At 40.0% G+C, this 14,991-nt stretch overlaps 1 protein-coding gene across 11 annotated transcripts in view; it reads right to left on the bottom strand.

Annotated features, from left to right (window-relative positions):
* The window catches only part of HEPH (hephaestin), a 103,967-nt gene that overhangs the window by 68,458 nt on the left and 20,518 nt on the right, over positions 1-14,991 (bottom strand). For 8 of the 11 annotated variants that reach the window (XM_030807176.1, XM_030807177.1, XM_030807179.1 and 5 more), the window contains 5 exons: positions 14,259-14,513; positions 11,972-12,140; positions 10,631-10,767; positions 2,716-2,847; positions 51-262 (listed from right to left, as the gene is read on the bottom strand). In XM_030807176.1, the coding sequence (XP_030663036.1) occupies positions 51-262; positions 2,716-2,847; positions 10,631-10,767; positions 11,972-12,140; positions 14,259-14,513 (905 nt within the window). The remainder of the gene's footprint in view (positions 1-50; positions 263-2,715; positions 2,848-10,630; positions 10,768-11,971; positions 12,141-14,258; positions 14,514-14,991) is intronic. The other 3 variants (XM_030807183.1, XM_030807186.1, XM_030807180.1) reach the window with 2 other exon arrangements.

Raw genomic sequence — 14,991 nt, 5'->3', positions numbered from 1 at the left:
GCTTTGTCCTTCTCCCAGCAGGCTTTCCAGCCAGATAACCCTGACAATACCTGCTTGCCATCTGCACCCAAGGCACCAGCCCTGCACACCAGCAGCGGGCCCACCAGGCCAGAATTCGTGTCTCTTATGGGATCTGCAGCAGAGAAGTACATCCAGGTGAGACAAGCAGGATCCTGAGCAGTGGGACCGGCATGAGGGGGAACTGTCCAGCGGTATGTTACTTTCTCAAAGGGCTTGGCAACCAAACCAGGGTGAGATGAGCCTGCAGGGAAAATACGGGACTCATTACCTAGATTGACTAGAATGAGAATCATCAGCTCCAAACAGTGAAATAAAGATGATGAACTACAAAGGCATTTTGGAGCAGCAGTAGCAGCAACATGGAATATTGAATATTGAGGAGAACTCTGGTCAAGGAGTCAAGAGATGAGTTTATTTTCTCGTTCTGCCACTACTTACTATATGAAATGCAGCAATTTAATCTTCCCTATGTGTCAGTTTTCCAAAATCATAGGACCTTGGAACTAAAAGGGACTTTAAGACTTATTTGGAACATCTCTCACTTGAAAACATACATTAATCTGCTCTTACATCCCTACTTCTGCTTAAAACTCTCCAGTGATGGGGGACTCACTACCTGCTATTATAGTCCATGTCATCTTTGAACGGCTCTGATTATTTAATATTTTTTTCTTTTAATATGTATTATGTACATGTCGGTGTGTATATGTTATGTATGTATGTATATATATACATATATATAAAAACCACTAAGGCTGTAATTTCTAAAATGGACACAAGACATGGTCAAGCAATGTACAGACCTTTTTCAAATTTTCATGCCATCAGTAATCAAAGAAGTACAATTGAAAATAGCTAGATAACTTTTTTACAAATTAATTTAGCAAAGATTTTACAAATTGTAATAATGCATGATGGTAAGAAGTGGTTTAGACGGCACCTACCCTACTCACTCACCTATAAAGAGTGTAAATGTAAAAGGGAATAACACTTTTGAAAAAAAATGTAGACAAAATTTGAAAAAAAAAGTACACAAAAATGTAGACAAAGCTATCTCTTTAAAAGGTTCATATGCACAAGTAGAATAATATATGCAACAAATACTGAATTTTCAACATGAAATAATCAAACAAACATAAATCAAAACAACAGTGAGTTTTGTTGACGCTGTGGTTTGCCTACAAGACTGCCATTTTGACAAGATTAAAAAGATTTCCCCAGTGCTGATGAGGTTGCAAGAAAAGGAGTCCTCCTCAGGTACTGCTAATGGAACTCTAAACTGATAGGACTGCAAATCTTTCCAGAGAGCAATTTGGGTGTAGGCACCAAAAATTTTAATGTACATATCCTCTGATATAGCAATTCCCCAACTTAAAAATATATCCTGAAGAAAGGTTTATGAAAACGTCCAAAGAAACATATGGAAGGATATTTCTAGTATAGCTTATAACAAGGGGCTATAATTTAGGATGGTTTTAACCTATCTTTCCTTATTCATTCATTATTTCTTACTTTTCAAATTTTCAAATACACAGAAAACTTTAAAAAATAGTGCAATGATCAACCTATCACCTAGAGTCTATTGCTAACATTTTGCCATCTTTATTTATCTAATCTATGTGTATATACATCTACACACACATACATACAGTTTTTGTTTGTTTGCTTTTGTTGAATCATTTGGAAGTAGAATACAAACATCATGATATTAGCACGCATCTCCTATGTCACTATAATGCCATTATTCCACCTAAGAAAATTCCCTAATAACATCTAATATCCAGTCTATATCAAGAATTTTGCGATTATCTCCAAAATGTCTCCTAAAGCTATTTTTACAAGCAGAATCAATCAAAATTCACACATTTCATTTGTTATGTCTCTAATCCCCTTATTGATACTATTGACTTCTTGAAGAGACTAGACCAGTTGCCTTATAGAAGGTTCATTCTAGATTTGTCTGCAACTTTGCTCTTTATGCTTTCAGTTTTTCTTTTATATTTTGGCTAGAATTAGCAGGCATTAATGTTCTCAGATAAAGTAAAAAATTAATTACACAATACTCTCACTTCTAAGATTCTCTCCTGATACAGTAATCCAAAATGCAAGCTAGAATATATGCATTCATTCATTGCAACCTGACTTACAATATTCAAAAATACTGAAAAAACCTACATGTCCAAGCAATAGAGGAAAAAGTAAATAAATTATGACAAATCCTTGAGATAAAGTGTTTTATAGTCATTAAAATGTTTGTAGCATTATAATGGCATAGAAAAACAAACGCAATACAATGGTAACTGAGAATAGTAGGATGCAAAACTGTACAAACCATATGATCACATATCTCTGTATATAGACTTGTATAAGCACATAAAAATATTTAAAGGTATGTCAAAATTTATGTGACAATCTATAAATGATGCTTATTTACTTTGTAATTGTCTGCTTTTCAGAGTTCTATAATAAACTTATTTTTTAAATCAGGATATATTTAAATATATTTAAAAGAAATTTTCTCTTATTATTGAAGCCTAGCCCTGTTTTACTATTATATTATTCATTCATTCAACAACATCCACATATGGCAACTAATTCTGCCTACTTCATCCTCCCCATCTCCCATTTATTTGTTTTCTAGAGACACATGGTACCACCTAGAGCCCACATTTACTAGAAACCCTATTGGCTCACCATCACTGTACACAGTGCCTTCATAGTCTTTCTCATAAAAGACCCCATGGGGCTGCATGCTGAATGGCTGGGAGGCACGGTTGTAGAAGACCACCTGAATGGTGTCACCCACCTCAGCCCGGATCACTGGCCCTGGAAAATGGGAAAGAGAGGCAATGAGAACGATGAAAGGGATAAACATGGAAGGAAATGGAAGAAGAAGGAGGGAAAGAAAAGGAAAGTGAAAGTGAAGAAGAAAATAAAAAACTCCTTTCTTTGTAATAATAACAATCCCTTTCAAGTATATTGCAATTTACAGTTACAGAAAACACTGGAAAATCCATTATCTTATTTTGATTCTCAAACATCATTTTAAGTCATATAGGGCAGGAATTATTAACTCTAATTTACAGATGAGAAAATTTCAGCTGAGAGAGGTAGAATTTACCTATGCAAATTTAAATAGTTAATTAGCCATTCAGCCAGGACCAGAGGCAATCAATTTCTCTCATCCCATTGTCAGCCCCAATCTCATTTTCACTTACTTTATTGTCCCAGATCCCACAGCTACATGTCTTTGTGGACCTATCTAAGACCTGCGCTTGCCTCAATCTGAAACCAATTCTGAGCAAAGAGAATTATGATATCTTCTATCCAGGCACTGGACTAGGTAATCTAGCCACAACTCCTGGACTCTTCTGAACTTCACTACCCACCACATGTAATCTAGCTTAGGTCATCTTTGAAGCCGACAAAAAGTACCAAAACTGAGCACTTATTCTGGCTCTAACCCTTGGTCAGAGTTTCTAGCTTGGTTTCCTATTCAATTTCCATATCTAATGTTTCACCTCATCTCAAAGACTGGGCACTCATACTGAAGTCCAGCCAATGATAATTCCTTTAGGCTCACGACCATCTCTCTTTCCTATGGTGGATTTCTCCTCATTGTATCTCCCTATCCAGCTGATGTAAGATCTATTGTCCATTATCAGATCTAGAATCAACTGGCACACACCTGTCCCGAGTATGGTCCGTTATATTAACTTCCAAAGTTTTTTTCCATCTGGCCTATTTTATTTTCTGGTTTCATCATGTTACTAAACCACATCTAACCTTGGTTTAGCCCTTCTAGATACCTTCTTCAAGTTCAGACTCTAAGCGTATTCTGCATTCCTCCTATTTCAAGTATGTCTGCATGTCATGCCAATCTGCTACTGGCCCCAGATTGCTGAGAACCTATACAATCCTACTTCCTTATGTAGCCCTTTAGGAATACTTCTAGAGAAGGAATTCTAAAAATGTGTTCTGTACATCAGTGGTATTGGAAGACATTCACTGAAAAAAAGTGGAGATTCATGATAAACAAAAATAAACCTAAGGCTCTTAGAAATCCTGTAGCATAGGGGTGGAGACAAGATGGCCGAATAGGAACAGCTCCGGTCTCCAGCTCCCAGCCCCAGTGACACAGAAGACTGGTGATTTCTGCATTTCTGCTTGAGGTACCAGTTTCCTCTCACTAGGGAGTGCCAAACAGTGGGTGCAGGACAGTCGGTGAAGCGCACCGTGCAGGAGCCGAAGCAGGGCGAGGCATTGCCTCACTTGGGAAGTGCAAGGGGTCAGGGAGTTCCCTTTCCTAGTCAAAGAAAGGGGTAACAGAGGGTACCTGGATAATCGGGTCAGTCCCACCCTCATACTGCGCTTTCCCAACATGCCTGGAAAACGGCACACTAGGAGATTGTGTCCCGCATCTGGCTCGGAGGGTCCTATGCCCACGGAGTCTTGCTGATTGCTAGCACAGCAGTCTGAGATCAAGCTGCAAGGCGGCAGCGAGGCTGGGGGAGGGGCGCCCGCCATTGCCCAGGCTGTCTTAGGTAAACAAAGCAGCCAGGAAGCTCGAACTGGGTGGAGCCCACCACAGCTCAAGGAGGCCTGTCTGCCTCTGTAGGCTCCACCTCTGGGGGCAGGGCACAGACAAACAAAAAGTCAGCAGGAAATTCCGGAGACTTAAATGTCCCTATCGGACTGACAGCTTTGAAGAGAGTAGTGGTTCTCCCAGCACACAGCTGGAGATCTGAGAACGGACAGACTGCCTCCTAAAGTGGGTCCCTGACCCCTGAGCAGCCTAACTGGGAGGCACCCCCCCAGTAGGGAAAGACTGACACCTCACTTGGCCGGGTACTCCTCTGAGACAAAACTTCCAGAGGAACTATCAGACAGCTGAATTTGTGGTCTCACGAAAATCCACTGTTCTGCAGCCACCGCTGCTGACACCCAGCCATACAGGGTCTGGAGTGGACCTCTAGTAAACTCCAACAGATCTGCAGCTGAGGGTCCTGTCTGGTAGAAGGAAAACTAACAAACAGAAAGGACATCCACACCAAAAACCCATCTGTACATCACCATCATCAAAGACCAAAAGTAGATAAAACCGCAAAGATGGGGAAAAAACAGAGCAGAAAAACTGGAAACTCTAAAAAGCAGAGCACCTCTCCTCCTCCAAAGGAACGCAGTTCCTCACCAGCAACGGAACAAAGCTGGATGGAGGATGACTTTGACGAGTTGAGAGAAGAAGGCATCAGACGATCAAACTACTCTGAGCTACGGGAGGAAATTCAAAACAATAGCAAAGAAGTTAAAAACTTTGAAAAAAAATTAGAAGAACGGATAACTAGAATAACCAATGGAGAGAAGGGCTTAAAGGAGATGATGTAGCTGAAAGCCAAGTTTCGAGAACTACGTGAAGATTGCAGAAGCCTCAGTAGCAGATGCGATCAACTGGAAGAAAGGGTATGGCTGATGGAAGATGAAATGAATGAAATGAAGCGAGAAGGGAAGTCTAGAGAAAAAAGAATAAAAAGAAATCAACAAAGCCTCCAAGAAATTTGGGACTACGTGAAACGACCAAGCCTATGTCTGATTGGTGTACCTGAAAATGACGGGGAGAATGGAACCAAGTTGGAAAACACTCTCCAAGATATTATCCAGGAGAACTTCCCCAATCTAGCAAGGCAGGCCAACATTCAGATTCAGGAAATACAGAGAATGCCACAAAGATACTCCTCAAGAAGAGCAACTCCAAGACACATAATTGTCAGATTCACCAAAGTTGAAATGAAGGAAAAAATGTTAAGGGCAGCCAGAGAGAAAGGTCGGGTTACCCACAAAGGGAAGCCCATCAGACTAACAGCTGATCTCTTGGCAGAAACTCTACAAGCCAGAAGAGAGTGGGGGCCGATATTCAACATTCTTAAAGAAAAGAAATTTCAACCCAGAATTTCCTATCCAGCCAAACTAAGCTTCATAAGTGAAGGAAAAATAAAATACTTTACAGACAAGCAAATGCTGAGTGATTTTGTCACCACCAGGCCTGCCCTAAAAGAGCTCCTGAAGGAAGCACTAAACATGGAAAGGAACAACCGGTACCAGCCACTGCAAAAACATGCCAAATTGTAAAGACCATCAAGGCTAGGAGGAAACTGCATCAACTAATGAGCAAAATAACCAACTAACATCATAATGACAGGATCAGATTCACACATAACAATATTAACGTTAAATGTAAATGGGCTAAATGCTCCAATTAAAAGACACAGACTGGCAAACTGGCTAAGGAGTCAGGACCCATCAGTGTGCTGTATTCGGGAACCCCATCTCACGTGCAGAGACACACATAGACTCAAAATAAAGGGATGGAGGAAGATCTATCAAGCAAATGGAAAACAAAAAAAGGCAGGGGTTGCAATCCTAGTCTCTGATAAAATAGACTTTAAACCAACAAAGATCAAAAGAGACAAAGAAGGCCATTACATAATGGTAAAGGGATCAATTCAACAAGAAGAGCTAACTATCCTAAATATATATGCACCCAACACAGGAGCACCCAGATTCATAAAGCAAGTCCTGAGTGGCCTACAAAGGGACTTAAACGCCCACACAATAATAATGGGAGATTTTAACACCCCACTGTCAACATTAGACAGATCATCGAGACAGAAAGTTAACAAGGATATCCAGGAATTGAACTCAGCTCTAAACAAAGTGGACCTAATAGACATCTACAGAACTCTCCACCCCAAATCAACAGAATATACATTTTTTTCAGCACCACACCACACCTATTCCAAAATTGACCACATAGTTGGAAGTAAAGCTCTCCTCAGCAAATGTAAAAGAACAGAAATTATAACAAACTGTCTCTCAGACCACAGTGCAATCAAACTAGAACTCAGGATTAAAAAACTCACTCAAAACCGCTCAACTACATGGAAACTGAACAACCTGCTCCTGAATGACTATTGGGTACATAATGAAATGAAGGCAGAAATAAAGATGTTCTTTGAAACCAACGAGAACAAAGACACAACATACCAGAATCTCTGGGACACATTCAAAGCAGTGTGTAGAGGGAAATTTATAGCACTAAATGCCCACAAGAGAAAGCAGGAAAGATCCAAAATTGACACCCTAACATCACAATTAAAAGAACTAGAAAAGCAAGAGCAAACACATTCAAAAGCTAGCAGAAGGCTAGAAATAACTAAAATCAGAGCAGAACTGAAGGAAATAGAGACCAAAAAAACCCTTCAAAAAATTAATGAATCCAGGAGCTGGTTTTTTGAGAAGATCAACAAAATTGATAGACCACTAGCAAGACTAATAAAGAAGAAAAGAGAGAAGAATCAAATAGATGCAATAAAAAATGAAAAAGGGGATATCACCACCGATCCCACAGAAATACACTCTACCATCAGAGAATACTACAAACACCTCTATGCAAATAAACTAGAAAATCTAGAAGAGATGGATAAATTCCTCGACAAATACACCATCCCAAGACTAAATCAGGAAGAAGTCGAATCTCTGAATAGACCAATAACAGGTTCTGAAATTGTGGCAATAATCAATAGCTTACCAACCAAAAAGAGTCCAGGACCTGATGGATTCACAGCTGAATTCTACCAGAGGTACAAGGAGGAACTGGTACCATTCCTTCTGAAACTATTCCAATCGATAGAAAAAGAGAGAATCCTCCCTAACACATTTTTGAAGCCAGCATCGTCCTGATACCAAAGCCAGGCAGAGACACAACCAAATAAGAGAATTTTAGACCAATATCCTTGATGAACATTGATGCAAAAATCCTCAATAAAATACTGGCAAACCGAATCCAGCAGCACATCAAAAAGCTTATACACCATGACCAAGTGGGCTTCATCCCTGGGATGCAAGGCTGGTTCAACATATGCAAATCAATAAATGTAATCCAGTATATAAACAGAACCAAAGACAAAAACCACATGATTATCTCAATAGATGCAGAAAAGGCCTTTGATAAAATCCAACAACCCTTCATGCTAAAAACTCCCAATAAACTAGGTATTGATGGGACGTATCTCAAAATAATAAGAGCTATATACGACAAACCCACAGCCAATATCATACTGAATGGGCAAAAACTGGAAGCATTCCCTCTGAAAACTGGCACAAGACAGGGATGCCCTCTCTCACCACTCCTATTCAACATAGTGCTGGAAGTTCTGGCCACAGCAATTAGGCAGGAGAAGGAAATAAAGGGTATTCAATTAGGAAAAGAGGAAGTCAAACTGTCCCTGTTTGCAGATGACATGATTGTATATCTAGAAAATCCCATTGTCTCAGCCCAAAATCTCCTTAAGCTGATTAGCAACTTCAGCAAAGTCTCAGGATACAAAATCAATGTACAAAAATCACAAGCATTCTTGTACACCAATCACAGACAAACAGAGAGCCAAATCATGAGTGAACTCCCATTCACAATTGCTTCAAAGAGAATAAAATACCTAGGAATCCAACTTACAAGGGATGTGAAGGACCTCTTCAAGGAGAACTACAAACCACTGCTCAACGAAATAAAAGAGGATACAAACAAATGGAAGAACATTCCATGCTCATGGGTTGGAAGAATCAATATCGTGAAAATGGCCATACTGCCCAAAGTAATTTATAGATTCAATGCCATCCCCATCAAGCTACCAATGACTTTCTTCACAGAATTGGAAAAAACTACTTTAAAGTTCATATGGAACCAAAAAACAGCCTGCATCGCCAAGTCAATCCTAAGCCAAAAGAACAAAGCTGGAGGCATCACGCTACCTGACTTCAAACTATACTACAAGGCTACAGTAACCAAAACAGCATGGTACTGGTACCACAACAGAGATATAGATCAATGGAACAGAACAGAGCCCTCAGAAATGATGCCGCATATCTACAACTATCTGATCTTTGACAAACCTGACAAAAACAAGAAATGGGGAAAGGATTCCCTATTTAATAAATGGTGCTGGGAAAACTGGCTAGCCATATGTAGAAAGCTGAAACTGGATCCCTTCCTTACACCTTATACAAAAATTAATTCAAGATGGATTAAAGACTTAAATGTTAGACCTAAAACCATTAAAATCCTACAAGAAAACCTAGGCAATACCATTCAGGACATAGGCGTGGGCAAGGACTTCATGTCTAAAACACCAAAAGCAATGGCAACAAAAGCAAAAATTGACAAATGGGATCTAATTAAACTCAAGAGCTTCTGCACAGCAAAAGAAACTACCATCAGAGTGAACAGGCAACCTACAGAATGGGAGAAAATTTTTGCAACCTACTCATCTGACAAAGGGCTAATATCCAGAATCTACAATGAACTCAAACAAATTTACAAGAAAAAAACAAACAACCCCATCAAAAGGTGGGCAAAGGACATGAACAGACGCTTCTCAAAAGAAGACATTTATGCAGCCAAAAAACACATGAAGAAATGCTCATCATCACTGGCCATCAGAAAAATGCAAATCAAAACCACAGTGAGATATCATCTCACACCAGTTAGAATGGCCATCATTAAAAAAACAGGAAACAACAGGTGCTGGAGAGGATGTGGAGAAATAGGAACACTTTTACACTGTTGGTGGGACTGTAAACTAGTTCAACCATTGTGGAAGTCAGTGTGGCGATTCCTCAGGGATCTAGAACTAGAAATACCATTTGACCCAGCCATCCCATTACTGGGTATATACCCAAAGGACTATAAATCATGCTGCTATAAAGACACATGCACACGTATGTTTATTGCGGCACTATTCACAATAGCAAAGAGTTGGAACCAACCCAAATGTCCAACAATGATAGACTGGATTAAGAAAATGTGGCACATATACACCATGGAATACTATGCAGCCATAAAAAATGATGAGTTCGTGTCCTTTGTAGGGACATGGATGAAACTGGAAAACATCATTCTCAGTAAACTATCGCAAGGACAAAAAACCAAACACCGCATGTTCTCACTCACAGGTGGGAATTGAACAATGAGAACTCATGGACACAGGAAGGGGAACATCACATTCCAGGGACTGTTGTGGGGTGGGGGGAGGGGGAGGGACAGCATTAGGAGATATACCTAATGCTAAATGACGAGTTAATGGGTGCAGGAAATCAACATGGCACATGGATACATATGTAACAAACCTGCACATTGTGCACATGTACCCTAAAACCTAAAGTATAATAAAAAAAAGAAAAAGAAATCCTGTAGCATAAAAAGCACTATTTAACTGCTTAACTTAGTGGTTTTAGAAACACATTCAGACTCATAACTCTTTTTTTTTTTTTTTTTTTTGAGAGGAGTCTTGCTCTGTCACCCAGGCTGGAGTGCAGTGGCGCAATCTCGGCTCACTGCAAGCTCCGCCTCGTGGGTTCACGCCATTCTCCTGCCTCAGCCTCTCCGAGTAGCTGGGACAGACTCATAACTCTTTCACAAAACAATCATCTCATAAGACTCACTTTGGGAGATGCTGGTCTACAATGTGCTCCTAAGTGATGTCCAGGCCTCAGTTTCAAAGTCTTCCTCAATACTCTGGCTCTAGTAAATGAATTTCATAATTTAAAAATTCCTCACCCAGGATTCCAAGATGCCTATCTTCCTCCAAATGCATCTTCTCTTGGAATGTCTCATCTTGAAAGGCTTCATATCGCACTTTCCAGTAAGTGCCCCCAATTCGGCTGGAGCTCTTCTGGAAAAACTTATCTGAGATACTGATGTGTAAAAAGGAAAATATGATATGATTTCATTAGGTATCAAATAGATGCCCATCTCACCCTTAGTCTCATCAAGTTATGAATCTTTATGTTTAGGAAGGACCTCAGAGCTCATCTAAGTTAACTCCCAGCAGTGAAGATATCTCCTTTGGTAGCACCACTAGAAAGTTATATACAGCTTCTGCTTAAGCCTTTCCAAAAATAGGAAACTCATATCCAGAGGAGACAATCTCCCTTACTGTTGGATATTTTAAATTATTGGAATTCTATTTTAGTGTAAGTTGGAATATTCTTGCTTATAATTTCCAGGCACTGGGACCAGTTCTGCCCTCCAGAGATTCATAGTCTACATCTGTCCTTAATCACCCTTAGGTATTAATAATCCTTTCTCTCACTCCAAAATGAAAGCCCACTATGTTAATAAGTCCAGTTGGAAATCATGGAATCCGTGCTGAGACTCGAACACCAACTTTCCTAAGTTTTCTCCAGATTTACTCTATTATTTCCTGCTAGAAGTATAACCATGAAGGATCTTCCCCCAACCCCTCTCTTAGTTATCTATCAAGTGCCTCCTCTGTGGAAGACCTGTCATCATTGATTGCCCAGTGAGTGGTATGACTTAAGACCCAGCAACTGAGTAGGGCACTAACCTCCTACTCTATCTTGCCCGTATCTGGGTCATGGATGAAGCAGGAGAACTTGGAGAAATTCCTTCAAAAGAATGGGCATGTGATAGCCAAAAAGCAGGTTGCCTCTCTTCCTACATTTCTCAGAGTGCTTTTTGTACCCCTGCTCAAATGTCTCATTCAGACTATAGAAAAGAAATGAAGGAGCAAGGACGTAAATAATGGGTAAAGTGAAGAAACCTGGGGAAAAAAAGCTATTTCAACTGATACAAGAACTGGTCACACCTGGGCTTTCCTTTATGAAAATGGCCAGGAATTATAGTAGAACCAACTTCAAACTCTGCTTGGACCCTTTGTGGGGATATGGAATAACCCCACAAAAAGCTTTGCTACCTGTATCTCCCCAAGAGCAAGTTCTCCAGGGGGCCACAAGAACTTGGCTAACAGTTGGTTCATATAACCCCAGCCAGACAATGATTTGGATCCCTGAGTAAAGTGAGAGATTTCTGGAAGAAAGATAATAAATGTTTGGAGCTGGACCCAGAAGTAAAGAGAGGGATCCCACTGCCTCTTACCTGCCTGGCTCTCTCAAATTCTTCCCAGTACTCCCATCATGCCCCATCGGGCCATAGTCCCATTGAATCTCATGGGCCTCAATGAAGTACTGTCGAACTTTGCCTGTGAGCAGGTCCACAGGAGGCGCCATGGAGCAAGACTTGACCTTGTAGAGTGCCTGCATGCCATCTGAAGGAAAAACATTATGGCTGACCCCATTCTATCCAATAGGATTTTAACCCAGAGGACTCACCTTCCTCCTTCTGTTAGTGTTTCCTCCTCCCACCCTCCACTACTCTCTTTACTCCTGCTCCAAAATGGGCTGTTTTCTCTCACTCTTAAAGTGCCTGGCTGAGAGAGAGAGTCCAGGGTAGAATTCAAGTACCTCCACTTGCTTATACCACCACTGATGCATTTACTAGATCCTCATTCCTGCCTCTGCATAAAGGCTCACATTGTAGCAACATCACAGAGATGGAAGTAAGGAAACTTGAGTTCAAGCCCAAGCTTTAAGCACTATCTGCAGGACCTTAGGCAAGTCACTTCCTCAATCTGAGCTTCCCTTTTTTGCCAAAGGAGAGAATAGGAAAATCTACCTCATGGGGCTGGTAGGAGCATCAAATTTAAAATAGGGGTTAATTATTTATAAACTGGGAAGTTCCCAAAATAATAGAACATCTTCTATCAGTGAAGATAAAGCTTCAGACTCGGGACTGTAAGGAAAATGTAGATTCTAAGTAGTGTTTTCAAATGTGGAATATACTACATTGAGTCATAATGGCAACGGATGGCACTGTCTTATATTGGCTTAGCAACTTATAGAGGTCACTCAGCTATAATATTTTATTAGCATCCCGCAGCATCCCAGGGAGATTTGAAATTTGTAAATTAGAAACCTGAGGTATGATGAAGGGAGAGGAAAAAATATTCATTTTCTTCAACATGTGTTATGTTGGGTAGGTTCTGTGTCAGGTGCTTTACATCTTTTTTAAAATTTCAGTCCCAGGGAGTACATATGTTACCTCTATCATTCGTTACAACGATTGTATGAAATAGACTTTTAATGTCCCCTTTTGCAGATGAAGAAAACTAAAGGTCAGACAGTTTAAATAACTTGCCGAAGGTTGCACAGCTAGTCAGAGGTGGAGTTGAGACTTAAACTCTCATCTTTCAACTACAGATCTTAAGTGTTCATTTTATTTTCTTATATCTACTATCTTGGTTACATCATCCCCCTATTCTTTAAGATTCAAAATCACATTTTTACTCTAAAACCTCATTACAATTTTAGAAGGTATACACCACTACTTCTATTAAGAGGCTCAGAGAAGTGACATGATTTATCAAAGGTGGCTAAACAAGTGATGGAACCAGGATTTGAATCCAGGCATGTCTGTCTCTAAGGTCCATGCTTATTCCACTATCATGCTGCATCTCTAATCCCAATCCATATTTATACTCTCTTACCTAGGAAGCTTTGGGGTAACACATACCCTGGATAATGGAGCACATGTAACTGGCCCCTATTGTGTCAAACCTAACACCCAAGATTTATTATCCTATTAGTCTACAACTCCTAACCTACTAAAATCCACTTCAAGTACTCACATATCATTTTCCTGACACCCTTCTAATTTACCATAAATCAAATAATTCTAGAAAATGAAAGAAAATCTGTCTGAAGTCATATAAAGTTTTTCACAAACCTAAGATTACAATTCAAACCTAACCACTTATCTACTATTCTTTCCATTGCCTCATATGCTCTTCCTCCCCTCTGATGCATCTGATGCTCCTCAATACATTGCTCTGCAATGACATTACTTTAATGTTTCTCCCTTTGAAAATAAAACCTTCCACTCCTACTGCTATTGAGTTCCAACCAGAGTGTAACTATGTAACTACAATACACCATGATCTCCTACAGAAATGTTACCCTCTTTTAATTAATCTCTCCTTCACTCCCTGTTCAATATGTTGAAAATGTCTCCAGGTATTAATTGTTCAGAATTCTAAGCAAATAATAAAAAGCTGATTAAAAGTCTACCTATCCATCCCCAAGCTATCTGATGTTCAAAATGGGGAAGATTAAACACAGAGAGATGTGCCCAAAGTTATCCAGCAAGTTTCCCAGCAGATTCAGGAAAAAACCTGGGTCCCCTGACTTCTAATCTAGTGTGCTATCTTTTATCCCAAGATGCCTCAACTGGAGGACTTATTTATGGTTTCAGGCCAGAAACCCAGCCTCCTTTGACCATTATCATACCTCTCTCTTACAACCCAAGGGTCAGAAATGTTGGATCTCACCTCGAAAGTGACTGTTCACTTGGCAGCTAACTAACCAGGTACCAGGTTCCCAGGGCACCATCTCGGCAGTCACAAAGGTAGCAGGAAAGATGTTAGCCACATCAGTGTGATGTCCACGGGTAGTCAGCATCTGTCCATGGAAAAATGCTGTGTGGACATCAACTTCATTGCCCATGCCAAACAAGTGCCAGGCCACACGTTTCTGTGCACACATGTTCAGCTCTGGTAAATTCCCAAAAACAAAGCCATTGATTGCTGCAAAAGAAAACCCAAAGAAAATATCAGGATTAGGAAAGGACAGCCAAATGGAAGAAGCCTTACCATTTGACAATAATAGATAACATTTAAATGAGGTTATAAGCAGCACACTGTGTTGACCTATGTATTATCTTCTTTAAGTCTCAAAAACATCCCTGAGAAATAGGCAGATATCATTAGTCTCATTAAGAAGAGAGAGAGAGAAAACCAAGGCTCAGAGAGGTGAAGTTACTTCTTTCCCAATGCCATAGAGCTAATAAATGCTTAAAGCCAATATTCCAAACCAGAAATGTGAAGAAGCTCTCTAAGGAATTTAGTTATTTTGCAGGCTATTCTTTCAGGGTGGTTTCATTCTAAAAATTTCCACAGGACAACTGTCAAATTGGCTGACTAATTAACATGGCTATTATAATCAATTGGTATAAAATTCAAGAAAAAGTTGAGCTGTCCAAGCCATCCTTTACATCTTCCTTCT

This window comes from Nomascus leucogenys, chromosome X (genome assembly GCF_006542625.1).
Source record: "Nomascus leucogenys isolate Asia chromosome X, Asia_NLE_v1, whole genome shotgun sequence".
NCBI classification, from domain to species: Eukaryota; Metazoa; Chordata; class Mammalia; order Primates; family Hylobatidae; genus Nomascus; species Nomascus leucogenys.
This window is presented reverse-complemented; position numbering and strand designations above follow the sequence as displayed.